The sequence below is a fragment of the Xiphophorus maculatus genome, chromosome 19, assembly GCF_002775205.1.
Source record: "Xiphophorus maculatus strain JP 163 A chromosome 19, X_maculatus-5.0-male, whole genome shotgun sequence".
NCBI classification, from domain to species: Eukaryota; Metazoa; Chordata; class Actinopteri; order Cyprinodontiformes; family Poeciliidae; genus Xiphophorus; species Xiphophorus maculatus.
The window spans coordinates 10,811,759-10,825,815 of record NC_036461.1 but is presented as its reverse complement, the minus strand read 5'-3'; the positions used below and the strand labels follow the sequence as shown (position 1 = coordinate 10,825,815).

Genomic DNA, 14,057 nt, shown 5'->3' with positions numbered 1-14,057 from the left:
TAAATTTTTTTTTATTTATCAGTTGTGTTTTCTTTAAAGTCTCTTTAGATGCCTAGATGTCAGTTGTGAGAGTATTTGCCTTTGCTTTTTCTCCATTTTGTCCACAGAAATGCTTAGGATGTGAAAACGTTTTAATATCAGACGCATTATTCGATTTTCTAGCACAGTGGTGACCAAAGTTGGTCCTCGAGGGCCGGCATCCTGTATGTTTTAGTTCCCTCCCTGGTTTAACGCACCTGGATCCAATGATGGCTTGTTAGAAGGCCTAAGAAGAACATTGACATGCTGAGAAGGTTGTTTCTACCACCAGGTGCAGGATGCCGGCCCTTGAGAACCGACTTTGGGCACCCCTGTTCTAGCAGCATAAACATGGAGTTCATAACAGCAGCAAGCTCACTTCTAGAGTGGTATAGTCAAAGTTCAGATTATTCTCTAATTTGAATACTGACTTTTTTTTTCATGCATAGAAACATAATAATGTGGCTGAAATTATTCTACAGTAATGTTTTTGACAACCATCACAAATACCTCCTGTTGGTTTCTGCAAAGGATGAGACAACTTGCAGTTGGTATATTTTCAGCACTGTGTCAAATTTGGTTGAATAGTGGTCTGATTTTGAAACTGTCAATTGAAAATTGCTCTATTCAGGTTATCTCAAGTATGAGAAGCAAAAAGACATGTAAAGGAGTACATTTTCCCAGCTTTGTGCACATACACCTTGGTGTGATTAGTTTTTAGAGGGTTTATAGGTCTTGAAAGTATTTTTCAGCTCTTGAGAAGAAATTGACAAATATGGAAGCATGGAGATTTTTAATTTCTAAACTGAATCCCTTGTCAGATTTTTATTCCTGAGTTTATTAAGCCAAACTGGCTGTGTTTATAAAAGCTGCAGTTGATTACAACAATGTCAACTTTTTCCTGATACCATGTGCATGTACTGATTGGAAAACTGTCAGCCAAATGCAGCATTATTTGAAACGTGCAGATAATTCAAGCCAACCAAGTTACTGATTTGTTCTCAAAATGTCAAGAACGTTGCAAAAACTGGTAAATGTAGAAACAATTGTACAAAGTATAAGAATTTGTTGGAAAACTGGATGGAAAGAATCCAAAAACTCAGTACTGAAAAGGCTCACTTCAGGGAACACAATATTTCCTGCTCTAGTGTTTCTGGCATAAAAGTGGAATGGACAGCAGCATAAAACAGAATTATTTCAAGTGGTATCTATAATTGTCCATTTATCTATGTATTACTGAAATAACTTATTTGATAATATTTGGTATTTTAATTGGTACATACTGGTGTTGTATTAGTAAGTGTCTGAATGGCCCTTTAAATAACTCCTCCTCCCACATTTAATATCCGCGCCCCCACCCACCAGCGACTTGCTTCACATCAACAATGAGTGTCTTGGCTGGTTTCAGTGCAAAAACAGCCAGTGTTTTGATAAATCTGACAATTTAATCCGTTATCATTTAAACAGACGAGCTTCCTACTGACCACCCGCCGCGGTAAGCGCATATTTTCCTCCGTAGTCTTGTTTACCTGAATGGTAGCCTGCTAGCCAGTTAGCTTTCTGTTAGCTTAGGCCTGAATCTTGATATTTAATCAAGCGTGGTTTTGGCGGAAAGACAGGGGTCTCATTGTTGTGATCCATGTTGTTCCCCCCTCTTGTTCTAAGGATCTCAAATGCAAACGACCCGTGGTATATTTTCAAAGCAGAAAGACAGCAGTTGTAGCTGCGTTGCTAACGTGTAATGACAGCTTCCGCAAAAGCTGCAGCCAAATTTGGGACGCTATGCAGCTTGAATAAACCTGTTTTGCACCACCAACATGAGGCTCTATGCATGCTTATTTTGCATGAAATATTTCTTGTCATTTAGTTTTGTTGGATATTTTCAGGTGCTTATAATGGCAATGACCCCTTTTAGGTTGTAAGGCAGTGTTTGTTTTGGCTCTATTTGATGCAACCGCTGAGCAATGTTTTACAATGAAATTATACATGAAATGATAGGATGTACGCACACAACTAAAAATAAATGTATGATTTTAAAAAAATGTATAAGCTGCATATTCTGCACGATTGATTCATTCCAGTGTACTGCTACTGACTCACTGCCTTAATGTAAACAGGTGCAAGAAAAGAGAGTGGGAGTCACGCAGCTAGACAGGAAGCATAAAGGTGAGCAGTGGGTGTCTTTGCGATGGCCGGTGGAAGGAGAGGGACGAATCGGACCACCTACTGCAGACCTCCGTTAAGCAGTGATCCAGGCTCCGTCAGCAATGGCAACCACACCACCAGCTCTCCAGTCACGGGGGTGCGAAACCGTGCAAGGCAAGTCTCCTATTTTATCTTCTCACCTCATCTGTGCTGCACAGTTCAGTGCCTGCCAACTGAAAAACTGCACACGACTTTGCAAAAGTGTTTATACATTACAAAAACAAAGCACTTTATTAGAATGTTACACGAACTCTGAGAAGCATATTATACTTTTAGAGTAAAGGATCATTTTTGGGAGTAGTGTGTCATGTGTATGTACTCTGATACCATTAAATAATTTTTACTGTAGTGTGTTTCAGATGTCACATATTAGAGAATATAGATCACATGTACTCTCTCTGTAAATCCGGCTATTCGGTAAAGGACTCTGAAGTTTGGTTGCGAACTCTAGTAAACACGCAGCATCATGCAGCCCAAAGAGCTCAGGGATGAAGTTGTGGAGAAGTTTAAGGTAGGGATCAGATCTCAAGCTTTCAGTATCGCTTTTTAAAGTGATCATATTTAGGTATGGAAAGACTGTGGCTCAACTTCAACTGTCCATGACACGACTTTCCAGCTTTTTTTTTTTTTCTCCTCCCGTCCAGGGGGACTTTTTGTGGGCTCTAGCGTCCCTTATATGAAAGTAGGCTGACAGGAAAGGGGGAAGGAGAGGGGGGAAGACATGCGGTAAATGTTGCCGGGTCCGGGAGTCAAACCCGCGACAGCCATGTCGAGGACCCAAGGCCTCCAAACGTGGGTCGCGCTATCTCCTACGCCACCACAGCATGCCCATGACTTTCCAGCTTGACAGACAAGTTTGGGGAAGGAGAATATTAATTAGAGCCAAAAGATCAATGATACATCTGAAGGAGCTACAGAGAACTACCACTCAGGTTGGAGAATTTGTTGTTAGGTTGACTACTAGTTGTTCACTTAACAAAAGTGGCAAGAAGAAATTGAAGGAAAGTCAATGGGAAGTCAGGTTTCCAGTTAGCTGCAATGCATGCAGGGATTACAGTAACCATTGTTTACTTATTTAAAGGCACAATCCACATTGATCTGTCCATTATGTCAAAACTACTTTATGCTCCTTCATCATCTTGAGAAAAAAAACATCTGCATACTTCAACATGGGGGTAGAAGCATTACGTTGCAGGGATCATATTCGCAGGAGTGACTCAGTAGTTGGTCAGAGTTGGTGGGAAGATGAACAGAGGTAAAAGCATAGTAAACCTGTTAGAGGTTGCTAAAGATTTGAGACTGGGGAGGAGGTTCACCCTTCAGCCAGACCATGACCCTAAACACACAGCCAGATGTACTTAGAATGGCTTATAATATTCATGTGCTAAAATGGCCCAGTCAAAGTCCAGATTTAAATTGTATTACGAATCTGAGGTACGCGTTTTCACAGACACTCTAGTATAATTACAGTTTCTGGTAGAGAAAAGCCCTCAAATCTGTAAAAGCAGTGAAAGCTGGTTCTATAAAACATTGACCGAGGGCTGCTGAAAACAAATGCAGGATGCAGTCCAGGTGTTCAAGTGGTATGATTACTTTTTAACGCTCAGGTTTTGCCTGCAGAAACGGTTCTGGGACCTGCATGTCCAGCCCCCCGCTCGCCGCTCAGACTGTAGTTCCCCTCAAGCACTGCAAGATCCCCGAGCTGTCCATGGATCGAAACGTGTTGTTTGAGCTTCACCTCTTCTTCTGCCATCTGATCGCCCTGTTTGTCCACTATGTCAACATCTACAAGACTGTGTGGTGGTATCCGCCGTCACACCCTCCCTCACACACATCTCTGGTCAGTACGCACAAATTACATTCTGCAGATCACAAACTTCTATTTTGTTTACTTGAAGAATTTCCATTTTGACTTGTGCAAGAAATGTATAACCTCAAAACTTAAAAATAAAATTGTAGATGTAAAACGAAAACCCAAGTAGTTTAATGATAATAATTAATCAGTGTTGTTATTTGCAGAATTTTCATCTTATTGATTATAACATGCTGGTGTTCACAATCATCATACTGGCAAGAAGGCTGATTGCAGCAATTGTAAAAGAGGTAAGTTTGTTGTTTGGTGGAGGTTGATAACAATGTCCATTTTTGGCATTTATGTGATTAATAGCTGCTGTTGTACAAACATTATTTTCATCTGAGCATAACTCTGCTTATGTCTGACCATGGTTTCCTTTTCCTGCAGGCATCACAGAGTGGGAAACTCTCCTTCCCCCACTCAATATTTTTAGTGATGGCCCGGTTTGCAGTACTAACATTGACAGGCTGGAGTCTTTGTCGGTCCCTCATTTATCTGTGCAGAACCTACTCTGTCCTCAGCCTACTTTTCCTTTGCTACCCGTAAGTATTCTTAAAAAAAAAAAAAAAATTTCAAATTTTAGACCTGTAGGACAGTTAGTCTAATATGAGTGAAGGCTATGACTTAACAGTTTCCCTGTGTTTCCTTGACCCTGTGTTCATCTGAAGCAATAAGTTGAGTTCTATGTTTTCCCAGTTGATGCTCCAGCTGCTGTTTCCTGTCATTACAAGTTTTAATCCACGTAACTATTAAGTAACTCTAGTTCACCCAAAATGTTTCCGGGTGATTTGAGGGGGCAAGTATTGGCTTTCAAGCTTTGTTTCCCTACAGTGTTGGCTATTATCTCCTAAGTATCATATTGAATTTCTTCATATAAATTGTTGAAAAGAATGAGTTAAATATTAATAGTTTGATGAAGTTTGAAATAGATGCTGAATGATTTAACAGTTAGCTCCTTGCATTTTTGATGGATCTTTATTACTTTTGATTACCTTTTCAGTGTTTGGAAATATTTTCTGACATATTTAGCATCTGGCCAGAATAGAGTTAATATTGCTATAACAACAACCCAAATTGTCACTGGTTTAAATGTTGCTAAAAAGCAAATTAAACAGGGACAGAAAAGCAGAACGCAATATCAATGACTTGGTTTTTATCTATATTTAAGATGACTGGAAATTTTCTTAGGACTCCATACTTGAAATGTTAACACATTTGATTTATTTGACAGTGGTGTTCATTGATGCATTGGTTGCTATTCATCTGTTACTGTCTATTCATTTTTTTCTGTGGTCTCATAATTATGATCACATTAATTTTTCTGAAAATGATTTCAGAAATAAATGACTAAGTGATTTCAAAAGACTTTACCCGTAATAACTGCTTTACAAACAAACTTACTTCTGGCTCTACAAAATAAAATAAACTTCCTGTTATGTTTATCAGAAATTCAACATTTTCTCTCATTTACAAGCTTTACTGGCTTGTTATTTAAGCATTTATAGCACATCTACGCACATTTATGCTGTTTACGAAGGTTTTAAAGGTCCTTTCAAAAATAGTTAAGGTTTGTTAAAGTAAAGGAATTTACAATTTTGTTTAGATTAGATTAGGTAAGCTTTATTGTCACCAAGGAGCAATTTGCTTTGCAGACAGCAACAATTGCAGATAAATATATAAAAAAGTAAGAAGATAAACACATTACTAGTACACACCACAACATCAATGTAGCACATGTTACAGTCATATATCACCATACTATGTTTCAACTTGTCTCTAATTATGCATGAGGTCAACACTAACAGTCATTAGTGCTGTATATGAATAAATTAGATATTAACATGTTACCTTTGTTAACATAAATGCTCATATGTGTTTCCAATGGGCTACAAAACACTTTTCCCCTCTTAAATCCCTTTTGATACCATTATCGCCGTAAAACTGTGAAACATTTCAAATATCTAACGGTAGGTGTTGGTTCCCACAGATTTGGAATGTATATCCCGTTCTTCCGGCTCAGCTGTGATTTCCGGCGAGCGGGTTCTCTCTCGCCGATCGCGAGCATCGGCTCCAAAGAGGTCGGCAGCGTGAGCCGCGGCAGGGACTACTTCACCGTGCTGAAGGAGACGTGGAAGCAGCACACCAGCCAGCTGTACGGAGTCCAGGCCATGCCCACTCACGCCTGCTGTCTGTCACCTGACCTCATTCGAAAAGAGGTGGAGTTTCTGAAGATGGACTTCAACTGGAGGATGAAGGAAGTGCTGGTCAGCTCCATGCTCAGCGCGTACTATGTGGCGTTTGTACCCGTTTGGTTTGTAAAGGTAAGATTCTGTTCAATCTCGGTATATTTTTAAATACAGCTTCCTTGACGTGAGAATATTGATATAATTCTTCGTGTGTATGGTTCTCTAGAGCACTCAGTATGTAGACAAGCGGTGGTCCTGTGAGCTCTTCATACTGGTATCGGTCAGCACGTCAGTCATCCTCATGAGACACTTGTTGCCGCCTCGATATTGTGACCTCCTTCACAAAGCTGCCGCCCACCTGGGCTGCTGGCAGAAAGTTGACCCCTCTCTCTGCTCCAATGTCCTTCAGCACATGTGCGTACTCCTGTTTGTTTTTACCTCAATTCAGATTCATTTCTAGACTAATGAGTCATACTGTGTTTTGTTTTCCTTTCACAGATGGACTGAAGAGTACATGTGGCCACAGGGAGTCCTAGTAAAACATAATAAGAATGTCTATAAAGCCATGGGTCACTATAACGTTGCAGTTCCCTCGGATGTTTCCCACTATCGCTTCTATGTGAGTCTTACTGGAGAAAGAGATTTTATATTGAATTAATTTTAGTTTTAAAAAGAAACCACATTATCTTGCAAAAATATGCATACGCTCTATATCAGTGCCAGCGGGTCAAGAGACTGAAATTATGTAGACGTTTGAGGCTAAATGTGACAAAATGTGAATTTACACATTTCAACACTAACCTGTCCCATTTTTTTCCCCCTAGTTTTTCTTCAACAAGCCTTTACGAATATTAAACATACTCATCATCCTTGAAGGTGCCATGATTTTTTACCAGCTCTACTCGCTCATTTGCTCGGAAAAGTGGCATCAGACGATATCGCTGGCCCTGATTCTCTTCAGCAACTACTACGCCTTCTTCAAGCTCCTCAGAGACAGAATTGTCCTAGGAAAGGCATACTCGTTCTCAAACAGCTCATTGGACCAGAAAGTCAGCTAAAACTCCAGTTGTCATTGGTCACAAGATAAACATGCCTAAGAGTTCTGTATTTTTTCTACAAGCCAGATTTGTGTCAGTTTTGTTCTGAATTGCCATAAGAAAAATAAATATTTTTGTATTACTTTAAAAAGTGTTTCATATTTATTAATTCCTGACTTTAAAACCTTTTATAGAAAAATCTGATGTTCTTGAATTGTTCATAGGTTGTGCAGATTTGAACTTACATCAGAAAAAGTTAACTGCAACACAGGTGCAATGCAACTATTGACAACGAATTTTCATAGCAGCATTGAGTTTTCAGACTGTTGGTATGCTCCACATTAATACTTCACGTCGGAAACATCCTCTTTTTCCTGGATGGTTAATGTAGCATAAAATTGTTGAAGAGTAGATTGAACAGCATTAAGGGGACAAAGTGGAGACAGAAGCAGATGAAGTTCCTCTGATTTTAAGGACATCTTTGAAGATTGTATGGGTTTATTAACAATTTTTATAGCCTGTTAGCACCTGAAAATTGAAAAGGTTACATTTTTGCTATGGTTTTCCTTACAAATTACTGTGAAAAATATCTGCATATTGAGGTGTGTCTCTACCAGCTTTATAGATTTTAAGAAAGACGTCTTTGGGCCTGTTAGGTTTTAGCAACTAATCCAAACTCAATCAGTCTGATTAGTCCTAAACGGAAGACCTGTGAACAGCAATTTTAAAATCATGTTACAGATTCTAAACTGTAATATGTCTAAATTTTAGGCCATTCAAATACACGAATAAGCTTCAATCTAAGCCATGCTGTTATAGATCTGGTTATATGTTTACTATCTTCCTCCTAGAAGATGAATCTCTATCCCAGCCTCAAGTATTTTGCATGATCTAGCAGGTTTTCTTCCAGAATTGCCCCATGTTTAGCTCCATCCATTCTCCCATCAACTTTGACTAGCTCTGATCTGCTGAAGAAAAACAGTCCAACATCATGATACTACAACCAACATGACTCATTTTGGAGATTGTCTGTACAAGTATTCTATAAGCTGTGGATTTTTGTTTATATGACAATAAGCTCAGTTTGGTTTAATTTGACCAGAGTGCCCATAGTGTTCTAGAAAATGCCTGAAGCCTATTAAGCCAAACAGAGTGACTATTTCTCAAGTAACTGAATTTTTTGAATTGGTTGTCCTGGATTTCATTTATGGTTTTCTCAGCAAAAGTGGGTTAACATACTGAACGGAATTGTACAGTTTTAAAATCTTGACATTTTTATTTTGCTTCGTTTGTATAAAATGCGTCTTCACTTTACAGCTTTTGCTTCTTTTTTTTCAGTCATCACATAAAATCCCAGTAGAATGTTTAAAGCTTCCGGTTGAAACGTCACAAAATATGCAAAACGTTTAAGCGTATGATCATTTTCCAAGGTACTGCGCATGAGTGGAGTTGTGGGAACAGGTGAGAGTGAGAACAGCGCCCTCTTGAGTCACCTCATGAGACGGTCGCAGAATTCCTTGCCACGCCGGGGCGTGCTGGCCCTTTAAGACGGATATAGACAACAGCTCCCCGGCTCCGCGTCGATGATGTCGCGCGTTACATCTCGTCGGTAATTTCACACTTCACAGCTGCTGGACAGATCATTTACCTCCTTCGTGATTTCAAGAGGTTAATTAGTACAAAGTGTGCTTTGACGGTTTCGGTCGCAGAGGAGGAGAAATGCGACACCGAGCCCAGCCGGCTGGCTCTGTGGTGCGTAATTGATTCGGTAAGTCTTATTTGTGTCAGTCTGTGGATCATAAACCCGTTTACGCGTCTTCTGCCACACAGAACTTACTAGCATACAACTCACTTTGCTGTTCACACATTGTTTCTCATTTATTATTTTTCTAGTCCAGATGTACCGCATAGAAATGAGGATTTCAGCGCACAAAGTTGCCTTTGTTTATTACTAGTGGCCATCTTTGGAACGCACTTGAAGGCGACCTGACGCTGTTATCATCCAGTGTGATTAGAGAAAGGGCGCGCAGTAAGGTCACAATCCCAGTAATGTAGTCCTGTTTACCATTTTAAAAAGCACGCTGTTTTGAACATTAATTAAATTAGAAAATCATCTCAGACTTTAAGAAATAAATATTAGAAGTTACAACTATAATTTGAAGCCGGCCAAAGGCATAAGTGAGCAAAGCAGCTGTGTAGGGCTCCCCCACCAGCAGAGGGCCCACAAAAGCCTAAGACTAAGATGAGCATTGCTTTTTCTTAAAGAGCCCTCTGTTTGATAACTGTTAGCCTGTTGTCAGCCACTGTTAATATCCTAGCTCCAAAGGCCATAGGAAAATTCATATAAAACATAACAAATGTGTTTATAATACTGGTTTTCTTTGAGTTCTGACATGGTGAGTCAGATGTTTTTCCTGTGGAGAAAACATAAAACAAATAAGACGTTGTGGTCTTGAATCACATCTTTAATTAAACATCAACGCATATTTTTAAGTAGTACAGAGAAAACGTGTTGTGGTTTATTAATGGGAATAGTGGGAGTTCCTAATTTTTGATGGGGAAAAAAGTACTAATAAAAATGAAACTTTTTTTTTTTTTCGGCAGTTGACCTGCCGATTTACAATCAGAGCCAGTCAGGGAAAAATTATTACGTTTCTGCTTTTAACACTCTTTAATCAAGATGAATTTGGAGCTGTGGCGAGCTTTGGTAGTTGGATTAACCTCACAATCAAAATCCATGTAGCGCAACACAAAACCTCAGCTTGTCTCTGTTCAGATGGAGTTTAACCTGTTTATCTAAAAAACACAAAGTGCTCTTATGCATCATCCACATCCTATTAAGGCTTATCTCTGTAGATCATGTTAGAGGCTCTTTAAAGTATCCAGTGCTGCAACCAGATGGTTGCATTAAAAAATTACTACTGCTGCAGTTTAGCTTTTAGAGATTTTGTCTTATTTTTTACCATGTATTATGAAAGGGTAAAAATTCTTGGAGGATTATTTTCTTTGTAAGTAAATAAATAAAAAAAAATAGCATCAACAGAGCCTTTTACCTAAATGTGATTTGAGATTTGCTGGAATGCTTTACTCTTGGATAATTAAATCATCCCCTAATGCGCAGAGATAGATTCTTCTTCTGCAGTACTAATTTTGGCACAGTCCAAGTCCTTCCTAGAGGGATGGGGGCAGGAGGACTGCTGCTCTTCAGCTTCCTACTTTTGTTTTTTCGGGACATCCTGCACACCAGCTGGGCTGTGTGTGTTACCTGCACTGGAACAACAAACATAAATGAGCTGTCATGGAAGACAAGCGTAAGAAACGCAGCCCAAAGGTGTCCCTCCCTCAGCCTCCTCCGCCACCCATCAACCCCCGCAAGCTCTCCGTCCTTCCTGCCAGCAAAAGTGCCACCTTCTCCCTCGGCCTGCCGCAGCCCCCCTCCCCCAAGAACAGGAGCAAGTTTAAGAGATCCATAGGAGCGCCGGGACAGCCAAAGGAGGCGTTCACGCCTGTAGTAGCCCCCCCAAAGACAACACGGTTTGCATCTTATTACTTAACCAGTTACACCCAACTTTGGAATCTGAGAAAATGACGTTGTTGTTTTTTTTTTTGTCCATTAGACCACACAAGGAGAAACCCAAGGCTCCGCAGCCGGCAGGGCCCAGTAAAGTGGTCCAGTCTCCCCCCCTGCAGCACTCCTTCCTTACAGATGTCTCGGATGTGAGAGAGATGGAAGGAGGCCTCCTTAACCTCCTCAATGACTTCCACTCAGGCAAATTACAGGCGTTCGGTAAGATAACCTCCATGTGGGAGCCCATTAGGGGAATATTCTGTTACAGGCTTAAAAATAACAGCTTTGTCACCTGAATCAGGCTGTAATCAAGAAGAAGCTGGGCGGCTACTTAAATAATCTGCCGTCATGGAAATACTTCTGACTTTGCTACAAATAAGAGGTCAAGCTGAGTTTCTGTCTCAATTTCTAGGAAAGGTTTGCTCCTTTGAGCAGCTGGAACATGTACGGGAGATGCAGGAGAAGCTGGCACGGCTGCACTTCAGCCTCGACAGCCACGTGGAGGAGCTTTCCGAGGATCAGAGGAAGGGTGCTTCTGATCTCAACCTGGAACACCTGCTGTGCAACGTAAGCATGAGTCAAATCAGCAGAGAGTTTAGGAATTCAGTTTCAAACCGAAATGTGTGTTTAGAAAGCCGATTGAGCAAAGCTTGAATTGGAAACACAAGGAGAACCGAGTTAGTTCAGTCAATTCTGATATTTTTCTCCCTTACAAATCAAACTCAGGAAATATAATCCATGACTTTTACTTTCGCTTCCTTCTGAACCCAGTCTCACACCAGCCCTGTGGAGTCTATTTTAGTAGATCTCTAGTCTATTTATCTAGAAAGTTTGTTTCATTTGAGGAGATGTGAATGTGCAGTCAAACTCTGATCCAAACTAATAAAAAGCAATCGCTGGCCAGTCTAAAAACCTGGGTCTCTGTTCAATTAATATGAACTCGGGTGCAGTTCAAATGCATATGAGGATGCAAACAAACCAGAGAACAGGAAGTGGACTGTAACGCAGGGCATTCTGGTTAAATGCAACTGAAGCAAACATTAGCAGGAGAAATGGATTGTATTGTTTACCGAACACAAAAGAGAAATCCTACAAGTGCTTAAATCTGACGCTACTCCATTTTTGTTTGTATTTTGTGATGAGGGAAGTTGCGCTCATGTATTATTTATTTTTTTTAATGTTTTTGTTGTTTCCTTCAGTGTTTCAGTATCTCAGTGCAGTCCGAAATCAAACGGCACCAGCTGAAAATGTAACAATGTTGTAGTTTTGATCTCCAATCAAACCGAGTCTACTGGATTGTCAGCTCAGCGATGAACCAAATAAAATCTTGGAAGGGAACTGCGAAATCCACGTACTTTTGCTATGATTTTATTTGAACAACACAAAGTAAAGCATAATTGTGAAATGCATTGAAACAGGTTTCTTAGAAAACATCAGTGAGCCAATGGCACCCTGAAGACCAAAGAACAGCAGACTGGTCAGGAGAAGTGTAAGGCAGGGTTCCTGTGTAGATTTGACCAAACAGTTCTCTGCATGCAAATAACAACGGAAACATCCAATTCATACACAGCCCAAAGGTGTTCCTCCCTCAGCCTCATCCATCACCTGTAAACGCATGAAAGCTCTCCGTGCCACCTTCTCCCTCTGCCTCCCGTATATAATTTTTGTATTTTACAATTTTTGTATACAATTTTTTGTATACAATTTTTGTATTTTATACTTGCTATTTAATTTACCTTCAACTTCATATTTAGGTATATTCTGTGTTATTTTTTGAAAATGTTGTTTGTTTTTTCCCTGTCCAAACTTTACTTTAACTGTAAAGAATTGAAATTAGGAATGCATTTCAGTTGGTAAGAGTTGTGTTGAAAAAAAAATTACTAAATTTGGATATTGAGTTCAAAAATACTTTATCCCAATTATCCCGAATTGCAAGGAAATCTTGGCCAAATCGTAGCAAAATCCTCCCGATGTCTGGACAGTGTCCCTTTTAGAGGGCTCTGCCCAACACATATTCCCCAAAGTAAACAAATCATCACATGTGTATAGTTCACGTCTTCTTTCAGGTCCTGGCATCAAATCTACTTTTTTTTTTTTTCAAGCTTAATGTCTTTTGACCCTTGACCTGACTGCATTGCTAATTCTCCAGATAATTCTCCTATGTGGTCAGACACTACAATATCCAAAATGTACCATCTTGGAGATATTGTAAATTTTATTTTCTTTTTTCTGCTGAATAGTTGGTTTTTTTTAAAGCTATACACAAGAAATTTTAGCTGGGGAAGAAAGCTGCTGTGGGCATCTGGAGCAGAAAGCTTATTACAAAGTGAGGGTAGGTCAAGTGGCTTTTCCATTTTGTAGAAGAAATTTACTTCTATGAAGCTTGTAATATGACAAATTGCCTTGCCTTAGAGGAGTATTTTTGGCAGGAGCTGATGGGCTGTTGAGTGGATTTGTGCTGATAAAGGAAGATGATCATATGCTTTTGTGAACGCTGATCAGGTAACAAGAGATCAGTGGAAACATTGCCTTACAAAGCACGGGCTGTTATGTAATTTGATCAGATTTAGAAAGGACAATATAATGCTCTATTTTTAGCTGTTTTGATTTTTCAATACTCATCTATTTACTGCTTTGTTTCCACAGCTGGAGGAGCTCAGCACCTCAATGTATCCTTTTCCTTACTGAAAGCTTGTATATTAATGGCGTCACCAGCACCCCCTACATAGGAAAGTGTATTTTAATTATGTTTCCACTTCAAAGCGACTCTGTGTGAATCCTTAATGCATCTTTGCTCAGACAAAAGCTCCACTTGGCCGAGAATCAGGACCTGCCCAAGACATCTGGTCCCTGACGGAGCAAGGTGCTCAGAACGTTCATGGCGCGCTAATCTTTTCTGAACATCACAAAAAGATAAAAATATCGAAAAGAGCAGGTTACCATGGCATTAAACCAGTTGCCTTAGAAACGGGACCAGGAAGGTCCAAAGGAGAGGGAGGAGGCCATTTTTCCACTCAGTCAGTGGAGCTGAGAGGACATTCCAATGACTGGATGCAGCAGAGCATTAAATTAGAGCGCAACCAGAAAAAAAAAAAAAAAAAAATCAAACGCCTCATTCATAGCACAGAAACATGACCGCAAACTAGTCTGAACTGGAATGTTGGGAAAAAAAATGCATTTAGGTTTTG

The 14,057-nt window shown here is 39.9% G+C and overlaps 2 protein-coding genes across 3 annotated transcripts; both read left to right on the top strand.

Moving 5' to 3' along the window:
* The first annotated feature begins 14 nt into the window (after positions 1-14).
* Positions 15-7,452, top strand: tmem39b (transmembrane protein 39B). Its single transcript, XM_005806136.3, has 9 exons — positions 15-1,513; positions 2,136-2,337; positions 3,844-4,063; positions 4,243-4,326; positions 4,466-4,620; positions 6,066-6,399; positions 6,491-6,678; positions 6,763-6,883; positions 7,089-7,452. The coding sequence occupies exons 2-9, from the start codon at positions 2,207-2,209 to the stop codon at positions 7,320-7,322; spliced, it is 1,467 nt and encodes a 488-aa protein (XP_005806193.1). The 5' UTR covers positions 15-1,513; positions 2,136-2,206; the 3' UTR covers positions 7,323-7,452.
* A 1,361-nt stretch (positions 7,453-8,813) lies between these two features.
* Positions 8,814-14,022, top strand: LOC102223995 (coiled-coil domain-containing protein 28B). 2 transcript variants are annotated; one of them, XM_023353182.1, is made up of 6 exons: positions 8,814-9,069; positions 9,195-10,835; positions 10,919-11,088; positions 11,282-11,436; positions 13,516-13,538; positions 13,669-14,022. In XM_023353182.1, exons 2-6 carry the CDS (start codon positions 10,600-10,602, stop codon positions 13,721-13,723), a joined length of 639 nt encoding a protein of 212 aa, XP_023208950.1. In that variant the 5' UTR covers positions 8,814-9,069; positions 9,195-10,599; the 3' UTR covers positions 13,724-14,022. The 2 variants fall into 2 exon arrangements, with proteins under 2 accessions (XP_023208950.1, XP_023208949.1); XM_023353181.1 differs by having other exon boundaries at positions 8,815-9,069; positions 10,549-10,835.
* Positions 14,023-14,057: the final 35 nt, after the last annotated feature.

What these genes read in the sequence shown, in the direction of transcription:
- tmem39b (XM_005806136.3), top strand. Translation starts at nt 2,207, where the DNA reads ATGGCCGGTGGAAGGAGAGGGACGAATCGGACCACCTACTGCAGACCT. An exon ending in TTGCAGCAATTGTAAAAGAG is followed by an intron (nt 4,327 to 4,465) that starts GTAAGTTTGTTG and finishes CTTTTCCTGCAG; the next exon opens with GCATCACAGAGTGGGAAACT. An exon ending in CTACTTTTCCTTTGCTACCC is followed by an intron (nt 4,621 to 6,065) that starts GTAAGTATTCTT and finishes TGGTTCCCACAG; the next exon opens with ATTTGGAATGTATATCCCGT.
- LOC102223995 (XM_023353182.1), top strand. Translation starts at nt 10,600, where the DNA reads ATGGAAGACAAGCGTAAGAAACGCAGCCCAAAGGTGTCCCTCCCTCAG. An exon ending in GCCCCCCCAAAGACAACACG is followed by an intron (nt 10,836 to 10,918) that starts GTTTGCATCTTA and finishes TTTGTCCATTAG; the next exon opens with ACCACACAAGGAGAAACCCA. An exon ending in TGGAACACCTGCTGTGCAAC is followed by an intron (nt 11,437 to 13,515) that starts GTAAGCATGAGT and finishes TTGTTTCCACAG; the next exon opens with CTGGAGGAGCTCAGCACCTC.